An 18,708-nucleotide genomic window follows, 5' to 3' on the forward strand; every position below is an offset into this window, starting at 1 on the left:
CGCTTTGGTTCTATGGGCAAATAGCATGGGTAAGGTCACACTAAGGCTTCTGAAATAGCTCTATTGGCGGCACTTTCAAGTTTTTCAAGTGAGACTGATTGAAGAGGAGGAGTTGTGTCCAATTCCAGCGCCATAGTCAGGGCCAGACTTAGAAATAGCACACGTCCACTGGTCCAAAACCAGTTTATTAATTGCTTGGACTAGTTTTTTAATTCAAAAAGTGGGGGTTACTGGTCCCAAGGACTAGTTTAAAAATTATCCTTATTTCTAAGTCTGGTCAGGGCTGGAAATTATCTCGAAAATTGCCCCCAAATCTCTCCCCCCCCCCATTGCCCGATTAAAAAATGAATAACTCAAGGCTATTTATTAGGCATCTTAAAATCTTTCTTTACTGACAAAATTCACCAGTACTGTTTGCCAGCGAATATAGTACAGTCACTAAATTTACGATACAGATATTTACAAAATATACATATTGACATATGACTGAGATGTGCAAAACAAAGATGAACAAATGAGATGACAATCACACTTACAGCATGCAGCTCCAGCCTGAAACATTTTTCTGTTTAAACTTTGTTTTTTTTTCTGTTTGTTTTTCTTTTGGATCTATACAGCATTCGGTATTTTTTATTTATTTTATTTTTTTTAAACTGTTTTTCTTTACCTTTTATTAATTTTTTGTTGTATTAATAATTTTTTGTATTTTTGTTTGTTTGTTTGTTTTGTTTTTCTTTTTTTTATACGTCATATACAACAACTACACTACATTGGTTCTGTACACAAATACTAGCAATTATTGTTATTTTGTTTTTTCAACTGCGACTTGGCTGAACAAAAATACTGTCTTCTTAAAATTGTGGACGAGATATTTAAATACAAATTGTTTTTTGGGGAATATTATTTAATATCTAAACAAGAAAAATCCCCGTTTGTTTTTTTTTTAATAATAATTATTTTTGTTTTTTTTTTTAACTATTTTACAACTCGTTGGTAAAATAAAATAAAAAGAATTCATCAGACGTTTTTGTTTAATTAACAATTAATTAGGTCAGAGAAAATTAGTAGAACCCCCAACTGTATTGAGAATGAGAAGAAAAACCTATAATTTATTCTAAGAATGTTTTTTATATATTTATTTTTTTTTTTGTTAATTTCATTTTTTATATAAACCCACTCTAATCGTATCGTATTATTTTGTTTTGTTTTTTTTTTAATTGTAAAACCCCTTATCTATATTTTACAGTATTTTTGTTAAAGCCTATAACAATATTATTTTTTTTTTGGGTTTGTTTTTTAGACCAGAATTATATATATATATATTTTTAGACCCATTATTAAATTTTTTTTAACAAAAACAACGTTTAAATGTTTCCGTGGAACTTGTTTTTTAATTAATTATATGTTTTTATTTATTTTATTTTATTTTATTTTTTTTTTTACAAAATTTTAATTTTCCCCCTCAAATCTTGGCAAAATTTTTTTAAATCTTATATTTCGGTTGTTTTTTTTACAATGCTACAATTATAGATTTTTTGTTTGTTTATTTACGTAGAAGTATATTTGTTTTTTAAAAAACGAGATAGAATGAATGAAATTGAAGAAGACGCGTAAAGTTATACGGTAAGAATATTAAAGAAATGTTGTTTTTTTTAAATTGTTTTTTAACTTCAATAATCTGGCCCCCGGGTTGTTGATTTAAGTTTTTCTTTAAACGTTATTTGTTTAATTTTACCTCCGTAATATTTAATTTAAATGGAATAAGAAGTTAAATACAAGTAAACATAAATCTATAGATATAGTTGTTTGTTTAATTTATACCCTCGCACCTTCTTTGAAGGTTTGTTTATTTATTTTTTTATTTATTTATTTACCTTTAAGAGTTTTTGTTCCAACAATAGACAATGTTTCATTATATTTTAATATATAATTGCAGGAACATGTGTTACTTCTTTTTCTTTTAATTGTTTGTTTGTTTATTTGTTTGTTTATTTTTTTTTAGAAAGAGAAGATGAAGAAGTAGAAGAAAAGAAAGAAAAAGAAAGTAAGAGGAGTTTTTAAAAATTAATTTTATCAAAGCCTGTGAAAAAAAACCAAGAAAAAACAAATTATAATTAATTAAGGGATATTTTTTTTAAAACTTGATGGCACGTTTATTTACAGTCACTTTCTGTCAAATAAATTTTTAGTTTTAATTTATTTATTTATTTATTTATTTATATATAACCCCTGAATTTTAAAAATTAAAATTAAAAAAAACAAAAAAAAAATATTACCGGACTTTTTTTTAATTTGTTGGACGTCCAACCTCCCCATTTTTTTTAATATTTATACAAACCAATAAAAAACCTCTCCAAAAACAAATCTTCCACATTTTTCTTTGGATTCTTTTCTTCTTTTCCCCCAATTAAAACTTAAATTTAATCCAAATTATTTAAACTAAATTAAATTAAAAAAAAAGTACCCCGATATATTTACAAGATATAGAACATGAATCACAGATTTTTTTGGTTTTTTCTTTTACCATCCCATCTCGTAACGGTACCATTAGTTTTTTGTTTTTTTTTTTTTACATTTACCGTACCTAACTTCTGTAGTATTAAAAAAAAAAGCATTGAACTTCAAAATAAAAAAATGTTATTTTATTTTAATTCATTGGAAGCCAGGAAAAACAAATTAAAAAGAATTCATTATTTATTCCCTGTTTAGTAGTGTTTATTTTTTTAAGGGTTTTTAAACCCTTTTAACTATATTTTTTTATCCTCAATTATATAATAGTAATCATAAAAAAGAAATTATGTACATTTTTTTTAAATGGAAAAACAAAAGTAATTCATTTTCATTTATCATTCTTGATTCTTACGAACCCGAGAAAAAGTGAGTGTTTGTTTGTTTGTTTGTTTGTTTGTATATTTTTTAAAGAGCTATGGACATAATATTTACAACGGAGCACAATCGCGTTCGGGCGCGCGCGCGGAGAATGTTTTTGCATCTCAAAAAAAATGTTGATGTATTTGTTATTTTAGTTTGTTTTCAGGTCGCAAAAGTAACAGACAGACTCGAGATCCTTTTATATATATTTTTTTTCTTGTAGTAGAAGTACGCGTTTATACACAAGTTTTGTTTTTCTGTTTTTATGTTTATGTCTCTAGCACTTTAACGGGTTGAAATCTTTCTTTTAAAAAAATGCTCGTTTTTATTATTAATATTTGTTTTTAATATTCATTGTCTCATACGGTTGTTATTATAATTAAAAGATGCGCAATGTCACTAACACTGTGAAGTAAATCAGGCGCGATTCTAGTCATGTTCTCGTCCGAGAATTCGCACGATGGGAAAACGTGGATTACGTACGCGGGCTGAAATTTATTTTAATTATATTTATTAAATATAATTAATTGCAACGAAAGAAATTAAATAAAATTAAAATTCAAAGGGTTCCCCGAGAGACCCTTTCTCTAAACAGCGATTACTATGAAATTCCGTGACCTTGACATTACCAGAAAAAAGTATTATCCTAATTGTTTACGCGACTAGCTTATAGGGAGATTTCGTAATTTAAAAGGCTTACACTAAAATAGGAAAAACCTGTCTTTTTCGCGATGAAATGGCTATTTAGGGAAAATAAAAATTTATGACATACCTGTTGTGAACCAGGGGCGGCAGCATTCACAATACCCGCGGCTTGTTTCAATTGAAGGTAATTTATAAGTCCATTCTTCAAGTTGTTTGACTGTTGTAAAACGTCCATGTGATCTCGGCCGCATGGAAGGGCCAATAATATACAATGTTCTTCCAGCATCTAAAAGTTTTATTAAAGAATTAAGTCGCGTAATCGGCCACCAATCCCAACTTTAGCATAGTCCTAAATGTCCCCTATCCCATGACACTAAATACTTCAATCTATTTTAATCAGGTAATAAAGATTATCAATCAACTCCGCGCGAGAGGCTAATCACTCTCAGAGTTCCTAGTGTACTATAAAAACACCACCCCTTCTAACCAACAAAGACACTCTTTCAGTTAGGCCGGTCCATTTCCTTCCAAGAAACCTTAGGGGGAACCGTGATTGACAACCGTATCTATTTATCTTTAAGATCCCCAAAAGAAGATAGGAAGGATAATGGGCCCAGGTGTGGCACAACCATAAGTATAAGGCGATAAGTAAAAAAAGAACAAAATTTGTGACCATGGGTCTAAGATTACTTACTTGCATCTTTCTAGCCACCCCTTCGACTTGCGTTTGCTCTAGCCTCATTCTCTGGGCAATTCGAACTGGGGCGGTTCCACTATCAGACATAGCCGGAAGTGAATGTTGAGCAATTCTGGGATTTCCAGAAACAAAATGCATCTGAACAGCGGCTTGATCGTTTTTCAGCGCTAACAGACCTTGCCACATAACAGGATATCGCTGATTGAAAAAAAGAAACAAACACGGCAAGATTTCAGTTAACAAATTTTAACAAAATTAACTTAAAACTTATAGAAATTAATCCTAAAATGAATATTAATAATTAAAATCGGCTAATAATACCACAAAAATGCGAATATTGGGCCTAAACAAGAATACACATCAAAATATTAAACTAAATCTCGTGTAAAATACAGATTACTAATGGCCAACCCCTTGACAGCAGCAGCACAACATGATTCCCAGGAGTAAATTTCCACCGACAATAAACTGAAACTGATTTCCGATTTACAATGGAGATCAACTGTCAAAGCTCGAAACTTATAATCCAACTTTGACCCCCTACACAAACTCGTGGGAGTGGCGTTGCAAGCTAATGAATAGACTCTGAAAGGTAGATCGAGATCGGTAGGCGTAAGATAACCTTACTCCCTGTGGTTTTAAAGTGACTAATCTCTCAAGATTCAAATCGCGTTTCTAAAAGGCTTTTTGAAAAGCTAAAGATACTAGGTACATTTGTGTGGCTTAGTTTGCATAGATAAAAGAGCGACTTCAAAATGTTTTCCAAGTCACTCAAAGAATATAAGAAATACAATAAACCCCGTAATCATGTACAAATTGAACATAAAAGTAAACTTACTTGTAAAAGGAATGAATCCCCTTGAGCAGGAACTTGACTGGCATGAGGAGGAGTTTGGGGTTGCGTTCGCGTTACCCCCGAAGGTTGTAGAATGGCTCTAGCGGGTGATGGTTGATGAATGGGAGCTTCGGAACCAGTCTGAGGCGTAGGAACGGAACCTCGCCGTTGATTGTTGTCACCGACGGCTAACGTCGAAGGCATTCCTGGGAATCCAACGCCAGGAAGTCCGGGTAGTACGGAAGCGTGTTGGTTACTCAAGTTGATCGAAGCCTGGGTGGCTACTCTGTTATATCCTTCTTTACTAGCGTGATGTTTACTATGAGTTGGTGGCGCGATGTTATCGGGAACATGGTGAGGGGGTTCGCCGTGTCCAGGTGGGAAACTTAATTGCATAACTTGTTGAGATGAGCCGGCCGAGTCCTTCTTCAGCGCTAAGACGCCAGAGTTCGGTGGCGGGCCTCGATCCATACCCATTGGTTTGTGAGAGTTTGGTTCGAAGGCGTACATGGGGATGGTACTAGGTGGGTTTTGATGGGCCGCTGGTGGTTTGATTTCCGGTTCGGGCTCGTGCTGTTGCTTAGCGGCGGCCAACTGCAAGGGCGTTGGAGGAGGTTGCCGCGATAAGTCCACCTTATGGTCGGGTGGCATATGGTGACCTCCTCGTATTTGGTTTTGAGCGTACAAGTTAGCCACGGCGGGAGAGTCCGTAATTCTTTCGTGGGGTGACACTGATAGGTGAGGGCTTAGTTGCCTTACCGGAGTCGGATAGGGAACGTGAGGTCGCAAAGAATTCGCGGATAAGGGCGGTGGTGGGCCTGGTCCGTGTTTGCTATCACCGTGTCCACTATGATGTCTTTCCCTTTCTACCTCCTCATTCCTCTTGCTTTCGGCGTTTGACTTGGTCTCCGTTTCGTTCTTGACCTTTGAACTTTCGTGATGATGGTGGTGAAGATGGTGATGTCCTTCACCCAATCTATCAGCGGGAACTTTAGCCGGCTCTACCGATGGTTTCAAATCGGGCTTGGTTTCAGCCGAGGAAGGATGCGGCAAACGCGGTTCGGCGGGTTGCCTAAAGTTCATAGGTGGTGTAGCCGCGGGAGCCATGGCTGGATAACCAAACCTGGCAATACCGAGCGCCGCGGCCCTCGCCTGCGCTTCTTGTTGGGCTCGAAGCTCGGGATGCATAGCGTAATGCGGATGGGTCGCCGCCGCGTACAGCATCTGCTGGTGAACGTAGGCGTTCAGTTCCGAAGGGTGCATACCGTGATGAGGAACCAAGAGTGGCGACTGACTCAGATGTCTCATATGAAGACTGGCAGCGGCCAAGTGCATATCCGACGGTTGAAGGACGTGGGCCGCGGTTGTTACGGGTGGAGTCGGTGTATGGGGAGGGGTCGGGTTCCCTAGTCTATTCATTTCGGGATGACCGCTAGCGGAAGACGGGGTAGATGGTCGAACCATTTGCGAAGCCAATCGCTCGTTAAACTGGGCCAAAATTTCTTTTTGATGTTGCTGGAAGAAATGCGGATTTTGTAGAAGTTCGGCAATAACGCCGCTCGTGGGAGTCCCTTGAGCATTTGCATGCTGATAAATATAATTAATCCCCGTCAGAGATTCTAACACTGTTAAACACCGTAACACCAAAAAAATATAACGGAAAAAAAAATTGACTTACCACCGCGGAAGGATCGAATCCGGGTAACGCAAAGCCAGCTTGGGCCAGAAACGTCGGGCTGAGTTTGGCAACTTGTTGATGAGAAGCTTTAACCATGTTCGGAACCATATGAGACGCTCGAGCATCGGCACCGCTGGAACTAGCGTGTTTAGATCCGCCGTGGTTTGATTGTAACTCCCTGGCCGAGTTAGGATTGGCCGATAATTGGTGAGGCATGTGATGATTATTTCCTTCCGGTTGAAAGCCTGAAAGGCCTCTACTGCTGGATGTTGGAGGAGTTCTACTAGTGTTTCTACTGGAACCACTTTGAATAACGGCGGGAGCGCCTTCTCCAGGTGTGATAGGCCTCGTCTCAGAAACTGGTGGATGGAGATGACTGATTGTACTTCCGGAATGAGCAACAGGAGGCTTGGGCATATTTTGAAAAGCTTCCTTCGAAGAAACTCCACTGGTAATTACATTTGTCTGCGAAATACCGTTAATACACAATTAGCTTAAGTTTTAAGGCTCAACAAATATTCTGGAGATAGACGTTTTGCTGTATAAAACCTCCCAAAAACAAACGAATTAAAAGAAGTTTTGAAGGGAAGTCATCTTACCTCTGTTCGAGTTGGTATATTGCTTGGATGCGTCGAAGGAGATGACGTTGTCAAATGGTGTTGAATTCCAGAAGTTCTAGCACTGCTGTCCATCGCGTTAGTTACACTCCTACCCGAGTGAGAGCCGATAGAGGGCATGGGAGGAATTGATGGTACAGTTCTGACACCGGAATACGAAACGACAGTTTGAGCCGGCGGTGGTAACTTTCCAACTTTGGCATGGTGAGTGTTCGGGATTTGAGGTGGAAACGCTGTTTGATAGGAAACAGCTTGAGGCCAACCAGGTACCGATTGCGCGACCGGAACGGATGGATGGCCCATGGGAGTTTGAGGTTTTCCACCACCTTGAACACTGGGAGTTGTCGTGACGGCTACTGGCGTGGTATGCGATGACGCAACAGTAACTTGACTGTGAACCAACGGTGGCGGTAAAGAATGTCCAGCCGAAACTACCACTCTCGACGCTTGCGTCCTTGGAACCTGTGATATTTGTAATTGAGGCTGAGGTTGTTGTTCTCTGGGGTGTTCTCCCATGATCTTCGCTATTAATTCCTTGGATGGTCTTGGAATTGCATTTTCGGTGAAAGTTCTGGGAGCTGAAGTATGTTTCACATCCGCGAAAGTTGGCGATGAAACGACAACTGACGCTGCGGTTGTGATTGACGAAGTCAGCACGGTTATCGGAGGTGGTAGAGTAGAGTTCATGGAATAGTTTATCATGTCCTTGATAACTTGTTTCGGCGCTTTCGGTGTCACCGGTGTTACTGGAGACGCGGCTGAAACTGGAACGGATGATATAACACTCAGTTGAGGGAGTTTCGGAGATTTTTGATGAGGTTCAACCACCACCGAATGTTTTTGACTCGCGACTGGTATTTTGATTGTTATAGGTTGACTAGTGATGGTTGGTACGTTAGCGGAAGCTGTGGTTGTGGTTACGGGCGTAATTGTCGTCACCGTCGCGGTTGTGGTACTTGTAGAGCTTGTAGTTGTAGCTACAGTCAATCCAGGAGCGGAGCAGTTCATTACGATGTTACTGTTCTTGGTGATAACCGAACTAGGTTCCGACAAAACTGGCGCTGGCGTTGAGACAAGCGCGTTGCTATGAGTATTTGTGGTGTTGGCGTTAGTAATAGACTTTAATAACTCTTGACTCATCGATGTCGGAGGCCTAATATCGATTTTCTTGTTCACGGGAGTTAGGAAACCAGTAACTGGATCGATCAGAACTGTTGGACTGGATCGAGAGTCGCTATCTTCGTCTCCGTCACCCTTTTCGCCATCTTTCGTTTTAGTTCTCGGTAAGGATGTAGGCGGTGTCATAGTAGGTAATTCAACTTTCATCACCGGCAAGGATGGACAAGTGGTATGGGAACTTTCGACAGTCGTCGGTACGTTTTGAATAACGTCTTCGCCGGACATTCTAGCGTTACCTTGAGGAGCGTCATCTTTGGGTTGATTATCCGCTCTGGCGTTGGCTCTCGCGATACGATAATATCTCAATGAAATCTTAGTTTCGGCCTTTGGTGTATCATTTTCATTTTGTCCTGGTTCGCATACCGGTGGTAAGTTTGGAGGCGGAAGATTAGCGGGTGGAGGCAGGAACGATAATGGTTTGCCAACATCCAAAGGTGGTTGATCTTTAACCTTATTGTCCGGAATAATGAATATAGGTTCGTTTTTATTCTTGGAATTATCATGCGCGTCACTGCTACTATCTTCTCCCAGTCTAGCCAAGGCTTCTTCGCTTCTTCTACTCGCCCTTGTTCGTCTGGTAGCTCTGGCTGGAACGACTTCGGAAGGTGCCATGGCAATAACTCCTTCCGTAGATTTAAAGTTACCCTTGACCACCTCCTCAATAACCTCCTCGATGGTACTCTTATTAATCTGCGCTGTTAATCTGGAAGATTTTCTCGTTTGTCTAACGTTTGTATTTTGGGGCTCAGCCGGGTTGACGGTGTCCTGTTTCAAGATATTTTTCTCAACTCTCAAACCATCGACCTTGGTTTCTTCGGAAACAGCTTCTGATGTTTTCACAACTTCGGCTGTACTGGCACCGTTGCCATCAGTACCGTCTCTTTGATGCAGCCTGATTGTTATAGAAATCTTTCCATGTTGGCTGAGTTCGGTGACGTATTCTTTCGGACCTCCTTCCTTTTCATCGTGAGCCTTATGCTTACTCTCCTCGTGCGTCTTAGTGTGTTTCGTTTCGTCGTGAATTTTGTGTTTGATTTCTTCGTGGATCTTATGTTTACCCTCATCGTGAACTTTGTGCTTGCCACCTTCTTCGTGTACTTTATGCTTGACATCGTCATGGACCTTGTGTTTCCCTCCTTCTTCGTGAATCTTATGTTTACCATCCTCGTGGACCTTGTGTACTTTAATATCCTCGTGTTTCCTGTCCTTTTCGTGGGAAATAGGAGCGTGGCTTGGTTGTAGTGGCTCTGGCGTCTTAGATTCGTGTTTCACTTCGCTTACGTGAGGTGTGGTACGCGTATCTATGATCCTCTCCTTATTGGTTGGTTCGAAATTAAGTTCTTCGTCTTCGGAGTCCCGGAATTCAAAAACGTCGTATACACTAGAGTTCGACTTGATACCGGTAACCTTTGGTTCCGCGGTTTTATCGGACGCTGATATCGAAAGCCAAAGTCTGGACTCTTTTCCACGATGGTTTTCTTTTCCAGGATCGTTATCATCAATCTTCATGTCAGATTTTTCCAGGGGCGGTGGCGAAGAAAGATAATTTTGATGGTGTTCACCCGACATCTTCTTTTTCCTACCTCGCCTCTTTTTGGGTTCTTCCTTCAAGACGTTACCTTCAACGTTAGAATGTTCGTTTGAGGTTTCTTCGTGATGGGAATTGTCCAAAATAGTTTCGTCATTCTTATCTACGGGGGAACCAGTAGTTTCGGATTTACGCCCGCTATGATCTTCGTTAAAATCACCTTCGTGTTTATCGTTGCTGGGTTCGTCATTGCTACCGTGATTCGATAACTCCGGTGGGGACAGTAAAGCGTAGGGATCGGATCTTAATGATCTCCTACATCTTTCGGGAGCCGTTTGTCTGGCTCTTCTGGATGAAGTTCTTTGCGGAGTAATTGGTACCAAAGGTTCATTCGCGGCAAGATCGTAATTAGAGCTTTCCGAATTCTTCCTTGTCTTGGGCCTCCTACCTCTTCGTGGTCTTTCCGGTTTCTTATTATCCTCAACGTGAAGGTTCGCTTCAATGAGATTTTCCGTCGATGGAGCTTTATGTTTCGTTAAGGGTCTTCCCACCAAGGTTTCTTCCGTTTCCTCCGAAGGTGACATGATGCCGTTCTCGTTTGAAGTCACGCTTTCCTCAACTTTACTATCTTCCTTATCGTCCGTGTTATTTTTAGAGCCCTGGTTGTCATCTTTCGGACTTGTAGACAAACCGTCTCTCTTATTGTTCCTATCTTCGGAAACGTCCAACCTCTCGTCGTCTTTTGGCGAGTTGTAATAATCGTCATTTTGGTAATCCTTGGTGTCATCTTGTTCAATTTCAGTTTCTTCCGACGCGTGATCGGCCAAAGGAGACGAGTTGCTGGCCAAGTCAGTGTCTTTGGTGAAGTCCGATATTTCGATACCGGAATCAGTCTTGGGAAAGTCAAATTCTTTCTTAAATAGCTCCTCTTTCTTGGTAAATGGTTCTATAACTTCCTTGAAAGTGTTCTCTTTGAAGTGATGCACTTGTTTCGTGTTTGATAGGCTTTCCAAAATTTGTTCTTTGAATAATTCGTCTTTGAACAACGTAGGTCTGAATGGGTCCTTGTGAAGTTTTTGATGTAAATCGTGGTTGTAGTCATCGTGTTGATTCAACAAGTTCAGAGGATGGGTAACTTCTTTCGGCTTCTCGACTTCTAACACCGGTGGTATTGATGGCGTAATGTTGGTAGTGTTCGACAGCTCGCTGAGATTAAGGAAACTATCCGCTAAATCTTTCTGGATTTCCAATTGGCTGGCGTCGAACTCGTCATTCGAGTCGCGTTTTCCCTTGCTGTCCTTGCGTTTCTTCTTTTTCAACTTTTTGCAATCGGACTTCATCAAATCCGATTCTCCATCAATCTCGTTAGATGACAGGTTCGAAACTGGTAGTTCGGGGATGGATAATTCTTGTACTGGCGGTTCCGGAACAGGTAGTTCGGGCACGGGAAGTTCAGGAACTGACAGCTCGGGAACAGGAAGTTCAGGAACCGAGAGTTCAGGGACTGGCAACTCTGGAACTGGTAATTCAGGAACCGGAAGCTCGGGAACAGAGAGTTCGGGGATGTTATCGGGTTGGGAAACTTCCGGGGAATGAGAAACATTTTCAGTTGGTTGTTCCGGAGGGGATGGATTATCAGCGACTTCCTCCGACCGTTCAGGTTCTTTACTCTCAACTGGAGGAGCTTCTGGCACAGTCTCTTCTTCCTCTTCAACCTTTGCGCTAGCGCTGGCCACGGAATTGGATCTTTGAGGTTCTTCTACATTTTCAACAGCAGGTTCCTCCGCCTTTGGCATAATAAAACTACTGGCAAGCTCAGCTTCTGTGTCAACTTCCGCGTCAGATGATTCGCGACGCGTCTTGTCAGTTTCAATATCGTCAAAAGTAGGTGCGTCACCTTGACTACGAATCGACGTAGGTTCAGACGCGAAGGGATTCTCTTCAAGATCTTCGAAGATATTTGGTTCATGGTGAGTTTTGAAGTCATCAAGGTTTTCGGGACTGAGCTCCGGAACCGATTCGGGTTCGACCAATGGCTCGGAATGTTGTTCTAGAAGGTAGTTGACTGCGTCCGCGTCTTCCTCGGTATGTTGATCAATGACTGAGTCCATGAATTCCGTTTCTTTGGGTAGTTCGGGCGGAATGTCGTTATTCATCTCTTGAAGCAGGGCGCATACGGCTAAATCGTCTTCGATCTTTCTCTCATTGTCAATTTCGTAGGGTGAACCTTCTTTGCTCATCTTAAAAGGATCCTGAACTTCGTTAGTACCAACGATGAAATCAATTGGATTGGGTTGATTTCCCTCAGCCGGTAAAGGCGATCGCATTGAATTCAGCCCGGTGTAACGAGTTTCTTTGATGACGGTTTGCACTTTTTCTTCGCATTTCGTTTCTTTAGGTGGAGTTTCTTGCAGTAAAACGGGAACTGAATGCGTTTCTTCGGGGTAACTCTTATTATCGTCGTCTTTTAAGTGCCAATGATGTTGATTGGACATGAATAACTCTTCCTCCAAACGCCTAGTTTCCTTCGCTGCTTCCTCTTCGAACCTTCTCTCTTCGTGTTTACGGACTTTCTTAGAAACTGATTCGGAGTCGCCGAATGTACTCGTTTCCTCGGAAGCGGCCAGTAATTCCTCTTCGAGTCGCCTAGCTTCTTCCGCGATCTCTTCATCAAGTCGAATATCCTCGGATAACTTGCTTTCGTCGTCATTTGGAGAAAGTATCTTGTCGAAAAAGTTTGGTGAACATATGGGAGCGGCTTCGAGCATCGGGATCTCTTTGGGTTGCGTTTGAATGACAGGAGTCTCTTTGGTGGACTGTTTCTTTTTCTTGTCTTTGACCACCTTCTTCTTCTTCCTCTTCTCATCCTCTTGCTTACTGATTTTATGTTCCGTAAAGGAATCCCTGTCGGAATTTTCCAAATCATTCATACACGAATTGTCTTCGAACAAACGATTGACGTGTCCTTCGTCCGAACTGCTATCTCGCAGTGGAGAGTATTTGATTTTAGATTCGGACACCGCGCTTTGTTTCTTGGTGGGACTGTGATGGTAATCTTCCTCGTAAAATGGTCTTTCATTCTCTGATAAGTTTTCGTTACTCATTACTGGATGACTAGTGGTCTTCTTGCCCTTGGCGATCGACAATGCCGAACTGCTATCGCACCGTGATGTATCGGCGTCAAAATCGACCTTCATATCGGTCGATGGCCAGAATGAACCCCTTTCTTCTTTGTCAGTTGATCTTTGACGGTCAAATTCGAAATCTGAGAAATCGCTCTTGTAGTCTTCGTTCTCCGAGAGGACATTACATTGTAGTTTGGGAGGTGACAAGGATTTTTGTTTGGAAACCAATTCGTCGTCATCATCGTCATCGTCAATGTGAGAAAGTTTATCAATGTCCGGCTTTTTGTTACTGTCATCCTGTCCAGATTTCGAGTGAGGTTTCTTCTCCTTAACTTTGGACGTCTTCTTTGATTTCTTCTTCTTTTTAGCGTTAAGGTTCTTTGACTTCAAGAACGCGTCTTTAGAGTCTGACATTTTGTGAGATTTGGATTCTAATTCGGATGACGTCTTTTCCAGCTTAGGTTCTTGCGAAGATAATTTCTCGGTGGTAAATGGATTCTGTCCACCGCTACGTTCCTCTTTAACGGAGGAACTGGATTCCCGAACTGGTTTGGGGTTGTTAGATTTCTTCGGAGTTTGAACAGACTCTTTCTTGGTGGTCATAGATTCATCCTCGGACATTTCGTAATCACTCTTGATTTCGGGTTGTTTCTCTTTACGCGAAGATTTCTTCTTTTTATGTTCTTTCTTTTTAATTGGCGTCGTGGCCATGGGTGTCGACTGCGATTTTAGCGAGAACATTTCGTTATCGGAACTTTCAAAGTCCGATTTGATCACCTTTGGTCTCTGATTTGGCGTTTTCTCAACGGATGACTTGCTGCTGTTTTTCTTTCGGCCCATGTACTTCATGGGAGCGGGTTCATCTTGGTCGGAACTGTCCAGATCGTATATGTCGAGCTTCTTGGTCTTGTTCTTGGAACCTTGAGCTAGTTTGCAAAAATCTAATTCAGAGTCCGAGTCGGAATTACTGGAATGGTCTTTGTCTAATTTGCTAGACGTATCGTCGAAGAAAATATCCATGTGTGGTTGTCGGTTTTCTTCGTCGGAGGAGCTTTCAATGACCAGTTTCTTCTTTTTCAGTTGTTTCGTCTTGTTTAGGGGTGGCGAAGATTTTGATTTGTTTCCTTCGGAATCCGAAGAGTGCGGACTTAGCATCATATCGGAATCCCTGTCGCTGTCCATTGATTTTGATTTCTCCTCTCGCTTGGCTCTGCTCTGTTTAAGTTGGTTGAATTTCTGCCTTACCGACTCCAAATCCTTTTGTTTATCCTTGATGGTTTGCGTTTTGCTGGATCTCGCTTTGACTTTATCGTACATTGAAAAGTAGACGGGTTCATCCTCCCAGAAATTTTGTTTCTGTTTCGATCTCTTTTTATTGTTCTTTGATTTTGACGAGCCCGAGTTTTCTTGTTTGGATCTCTCGCCCGAATTACCGCTACTGGATTTCTTCTCGGACTTTTGTTTGTCCCTTTCGCCGCCGTGACTCGATTCCTTCTTGGAGCCGCTACTTTTACTAGCGTTACTACCGCTATGACTGCTACCGGTACTTCTGGAATCCTTTTCGCTCGATTTACTTTCGGAATTGTACTTGTTGTTGGATGATGATTTGGACGAAGATTTTTCCGCTGAGCGGCTACTATTATGTTCGCTTTTCTCTCTGCCTTCTTTGCTCTTATTCCTTTTCTCGTCTTTCGACCGAGAACTTTCGTGTTTGCTTTTTGACTTTTGCTCGCTCGTCTTGGAACTATCCTCCTTCTCGTATCCACCGCTACCACTTTCGTACTTTGAAGATTTTGTGGATGATTTTTCAGATTTCCCGCTATTGGTTCTTTCCTTTTTACTTTCAGTCGGTTTTTTAATGAGAGGTGGCGGTGAATGAGAAACGTCTCTGTGTTTCTCAACTTCTTTGATCGAATTAACCATCTTCGATTTCTTCGTCTCTGGTTCAAAGTTCTTTGTATCGGAATGCGAATCTTTCCTACGCCACGTTTCTCTTTCGTGGAATGACTGTTCCGTGGATTTGCCCGAATCGGATTCGCTACTGTCTAAAGACGTTGTTATTCTTCGCTTCAACGTGTTAGAACCGACGTGATTGGATACGTTTTCGTGGTCGTTGTTGCTGTTGTTATTATTATTCCGCGTCGTGCTTTCTTTCTTGTTTTCTTTGAGTTCTTTCACGGAGGATGTTTCACAAACGCTATCTCTTCTATGCGAACTAGTATTTCCAGCACTGGATATATTTTCTTTCGTCGAAGAATGGTCTTCTTTCTTGGTGTTACTGTTTCTGTTATGGTCTTTTCTGTGAGAACTTTCTTTGGTGGATTCGCGGTCTTTCCGAGAAGATTCCCTGGAACTCTGATGACTCGATTCCTTTTTGGTAACGATGATGTTTTCCCCTTCGGGTGATTCTTTCTTGACGTTAGTGTCCTTGATGGGTAACGAACAATTGACCGACGTTGTCGTCGTACTACTCGATCTTTCTCGCGCTTCTTTTCTAGGATCGACTAACGTCACTGTTTCCGTTTTGACGGGACTAAGGGCTTCCTTCTTTATGGCAACGTTTGGAATGGTATTTGGGGAAATAGACACGTCCATCGACGACGCGGGGCAATTGTTGACTTCGACCGTGAGTTTAGTAACGACCGATTGCGTGGGAGACTTGGATTCCTTCAGACAAGAAACTGGTTTGCTCGGTTCTACGATTTTTGTAAGTGGAAGAGCGGACAGCAAAAGTTTCTCGGGTGTGGCCATTGGTTTTAGCGAAGGAATAGAGTCAACGATTGGCGAAGTAGTTTTAATCGCCGGTGTCGCCGCGACAACATTATGAGATAGACCAAGGGGAGGCGAACACTGCGAAAGCGGAAGTAGCGCCGCCGTCGTCGCGTTGTTAACGAACCCGACCGCCGCGTTGCTAGTGGCGTTTGCCGCCGCCGCGGGGACCACGATATTGTTGACGTACGTGTTGAGTTGAATCGGTAAGGAGAACTCTTTCGCCTCGGCTTTCGTACGAAACGACGGTCTGGTTTTAACGGATGTCTCGATCTTAACTTCTTTGGGTTCGTATTTCTCATTGATGTGTTGAAGTCTCTTGGAGTCCTGATCGAATATCGTCGACTTGGCTAATAGAGACTTCATGATTTCCGAAGGTTCGGGTTTGACGTCGTTGGTTAAGAAGCTATACCTCGGCCTTCTTTTGATGTTGTATTTTTGGTAGTCTATCGTGACGGCGGGCGTCGTGGGCGAATCACCGGATAACGAGGAACTGAAACTTCGAGTTGAACCAGACCAGGCGTTATATTTTTCGTCTAAAGCCCGTATCCTTTCTTCTATCGAGGGTCTGTTCGTATCGGTAGGCTCTTCCGAGCTTGAGCAGCTTTCTTCAATGTCTTTAACTAATATTTTGTCAGCCGGCGACAAAAGGGGCGAGGAAATTTCCGACACAACCGCGTCACCGTCCTTAAACTCGGTCGTAATCACTAAAGGTTCCGTTTTCGGTTCGATTTCGATGGAATTGACTTCTTCCATCGGAACGGGTAATTCGACGACCGTTTTCTCGACGCGTTTTTCTTCCACCGCCGGCGCCGTCGGCGTCGCCAACGCTAATTTCGAGGGTACGAAAGTGTTTTTGGGTGACGTCGTTTCGTTAGGACTGACTGAACTGGGGGTGGGTGAAGAAAGAGGGTTAGGGGACGCCTTAGGAGTCCTGAGCGTCGCCGCGAACTTTGGAAGCGGAAGAGATAAAGGAGTGGTGTCTCTCTCTTTCTTAGTATCGTGGAGAGACTCCAGCAAAGACCGGGATTTGCCGTGCCGGCTATGTGGAATGCTATCACTCGTCGAAGAGACCTCGTTGGCCAAATGAACGCCGAAGGGTGGAATTAAAAGTTTATCGTGTCCACCCTCCGTCTCGTCCCTGCGGAATGCCGGATGTTGTAACGAGGACTTTCGCCAGTTCGACGTTAATAACGCGTCGTGCTCCGAGGCCAGATCCGCGCCCGTCCCGTCATCTAGATCCGCCATCTTTTTTAACCTTTGAGACACGAAGTGAGAGTGATGTAGGTCGGAAGATTTGTTTCGCGGGTCGGACACGGTCTTTCTCGAGTTCGTTTTCGCGTTGACGACGGGGTAATCCGGGGCGTGGTCGAGTTCGACGACGGGCACCGAATGCCTTTGATGAGGCCTCTCTTTCGAGTCTTTGCCGCTAAGAAGGGTCATTTCTTTGGTAGAAGCCTCTAAGGGAGGGGACAAATCGCGCACCAATATCTTGGCCTTTTTCTGACTGGGTTTCTCGCTGTCTATACAGTTGTCCACTAAGCTAGAACACTTGGTGCCCGAACTGCGCTCCGCTAAGTGATCGAGAAGATGAAAGATGTGTCCGTGTTTCTTGCGCGAGTCTACCAGCCTCAAGTGTTTGTCTTCGTTCAGTTCGCACTCGTTTTTGGAATCTATGGACGATCTAGCGCTCAAACACTCGCTCGATTTGTTTTTCCCGTGGTACTCGCTCCGAACTAAGGGCGTTCCCGACATGGCCAATAAACGTTTTTTCCTTTCGGATAGTCCGCTAAAGCTGACCAGGCTATCGGGATGCCTGGCGTCTAACGCTTCTTGTCTCTCCGCGCTTTTCCGTTTCGACGCGTCGGACGCGGCACCGTCTCCGAGCGAAATCGCGTTACAACTTTTAAGCGTCGGATGCGAAGAACCCTGCTGCGGCGTCAGGGAGTCTCTGAGATCAAATTTGCCATCGACACTGATTTTCCGTTTATTAATTTGTTCTTTGTGATCGCTATAATCCATCAGCGTATCCGCGATATCATTTTCGCGGGAGGGGCTGGACACTCGCGAGGAATCTTGGCTATTGTTTGGACTTTTCAAATGGCCCCCGTGATTCCTATCGTGCTGCGCGTCTTTACTGTTTTTTCTTTCTTTGCACAAAAACGCGGGACTTTGACTTCGACTTTGGTGCCTCGACCTCGTCGGCGATTGACTATGGTGATCGTCGTTATCCAGCGTCACTGGCAGCGAAGAGTGCTTATTTCTTTTCCTGGAAAGCCTTTCCAACAACGCCTCCGATTTTAGTCTCTCCTTGCCATCTTCCAGTTCCTCCAAGTACCTAATTATAAAGAAACAACAAAAACAACCCCGGACAAACCCCATTACTAAATGGTTTCTCTCATTTGATGGTTTTTGATGACCTCCAATAAGGTTTCTAGCCAAGAACTTATGACCTCCAATAAGGTTTCTAGCCAAGAACTTATGACCTCCAATAAGGTTTCTAGCCAAGAACTTATGACCTCCAATAAGGTTTCTAGCCAAGAACTTATGACCTCCAATAAGGTTTCTAGCCAAGAACTTATGACCTCCAATAAGGTTTCTAGCCAAGAACTTATGACCTCCAATAAGGTTTCTAGCCAAGAACTTATGACCTCCAATAAGGTTTCTAGCCAAGAACTTATGACCTCCAATAAGGTTTCTAGCCAAGAACTTATGACCTCCAATAAGGTTTCTAACTAAGAACTCATGAGCTGCAAAAGGTTTC

General features: G+C 42.2%; 1 protein-coding gene across 6 annotated transcripts in view; it reads right to left on the reverse strand.

The window, feature by feature from the left end:
• Positions 1 to 362: 362 nt before the first annotated feature.
• Positions 363 to 18,708, reverse strand: part of LOC149709734 (uncharacterized) — a 68,694-nt gene continuing 50,348 nt past the window's right edge. For 5 of the 6 annotated variants that reach the window (XM_089857698.1, XM_089857695.1, XM_089857696.1 and 2 more), the window contains exons 13-18: positions 7,326 to 18,282; positions 6,727 to 7,191; positions 5,052 to 6,635; positions 4,211 to 4,411; positions 3,644 to 3,802; positions 363 to 3,359 (exon numbers count right to left, since the gene is read on the reverse strand). In XM_089857698.1, coding sequence (XP_089713824.1) covers positions 3,231 to 3,359; positions 3,644 to 3,802; positions 4,211 to 4,411; positions 5,052 to 6,635; positions 6,727 to 7,191; positions 7,326 to 18,282 — 13,495 coding nt within the window. In that variant the 3' untranslated portion in view covers positions 363 to 3,230. The remainder of the gene's footprint in view (positions 3,360 to 3,643; positions 3,803 to 4,210; positions 4,412 to 5,051; positions 6,636 to 6,726; positions 7,192 to 7,325; positions 18,283 to 18,708) is intronic. The other variant, XM_089857699.1, reaches the window with a different exon arrangement.

Source organism: Phalangium opilio, unplaced genomic scaffold (assembly GCF_054372755.1).
Source record: "Phalangium opilio isolate 3A_F unplaced genomic scaffold, DU_Popi_V2 ptg000011l_1, whole genome shotgun sequence".
Classification (NCBI taxonomy): domain Eukaryota; kingdom Metazoa; phylum Arthropoda; class Arachnida; order Opiliones; family Phalangiidae; genus Phalangium; species Phalangium opilio.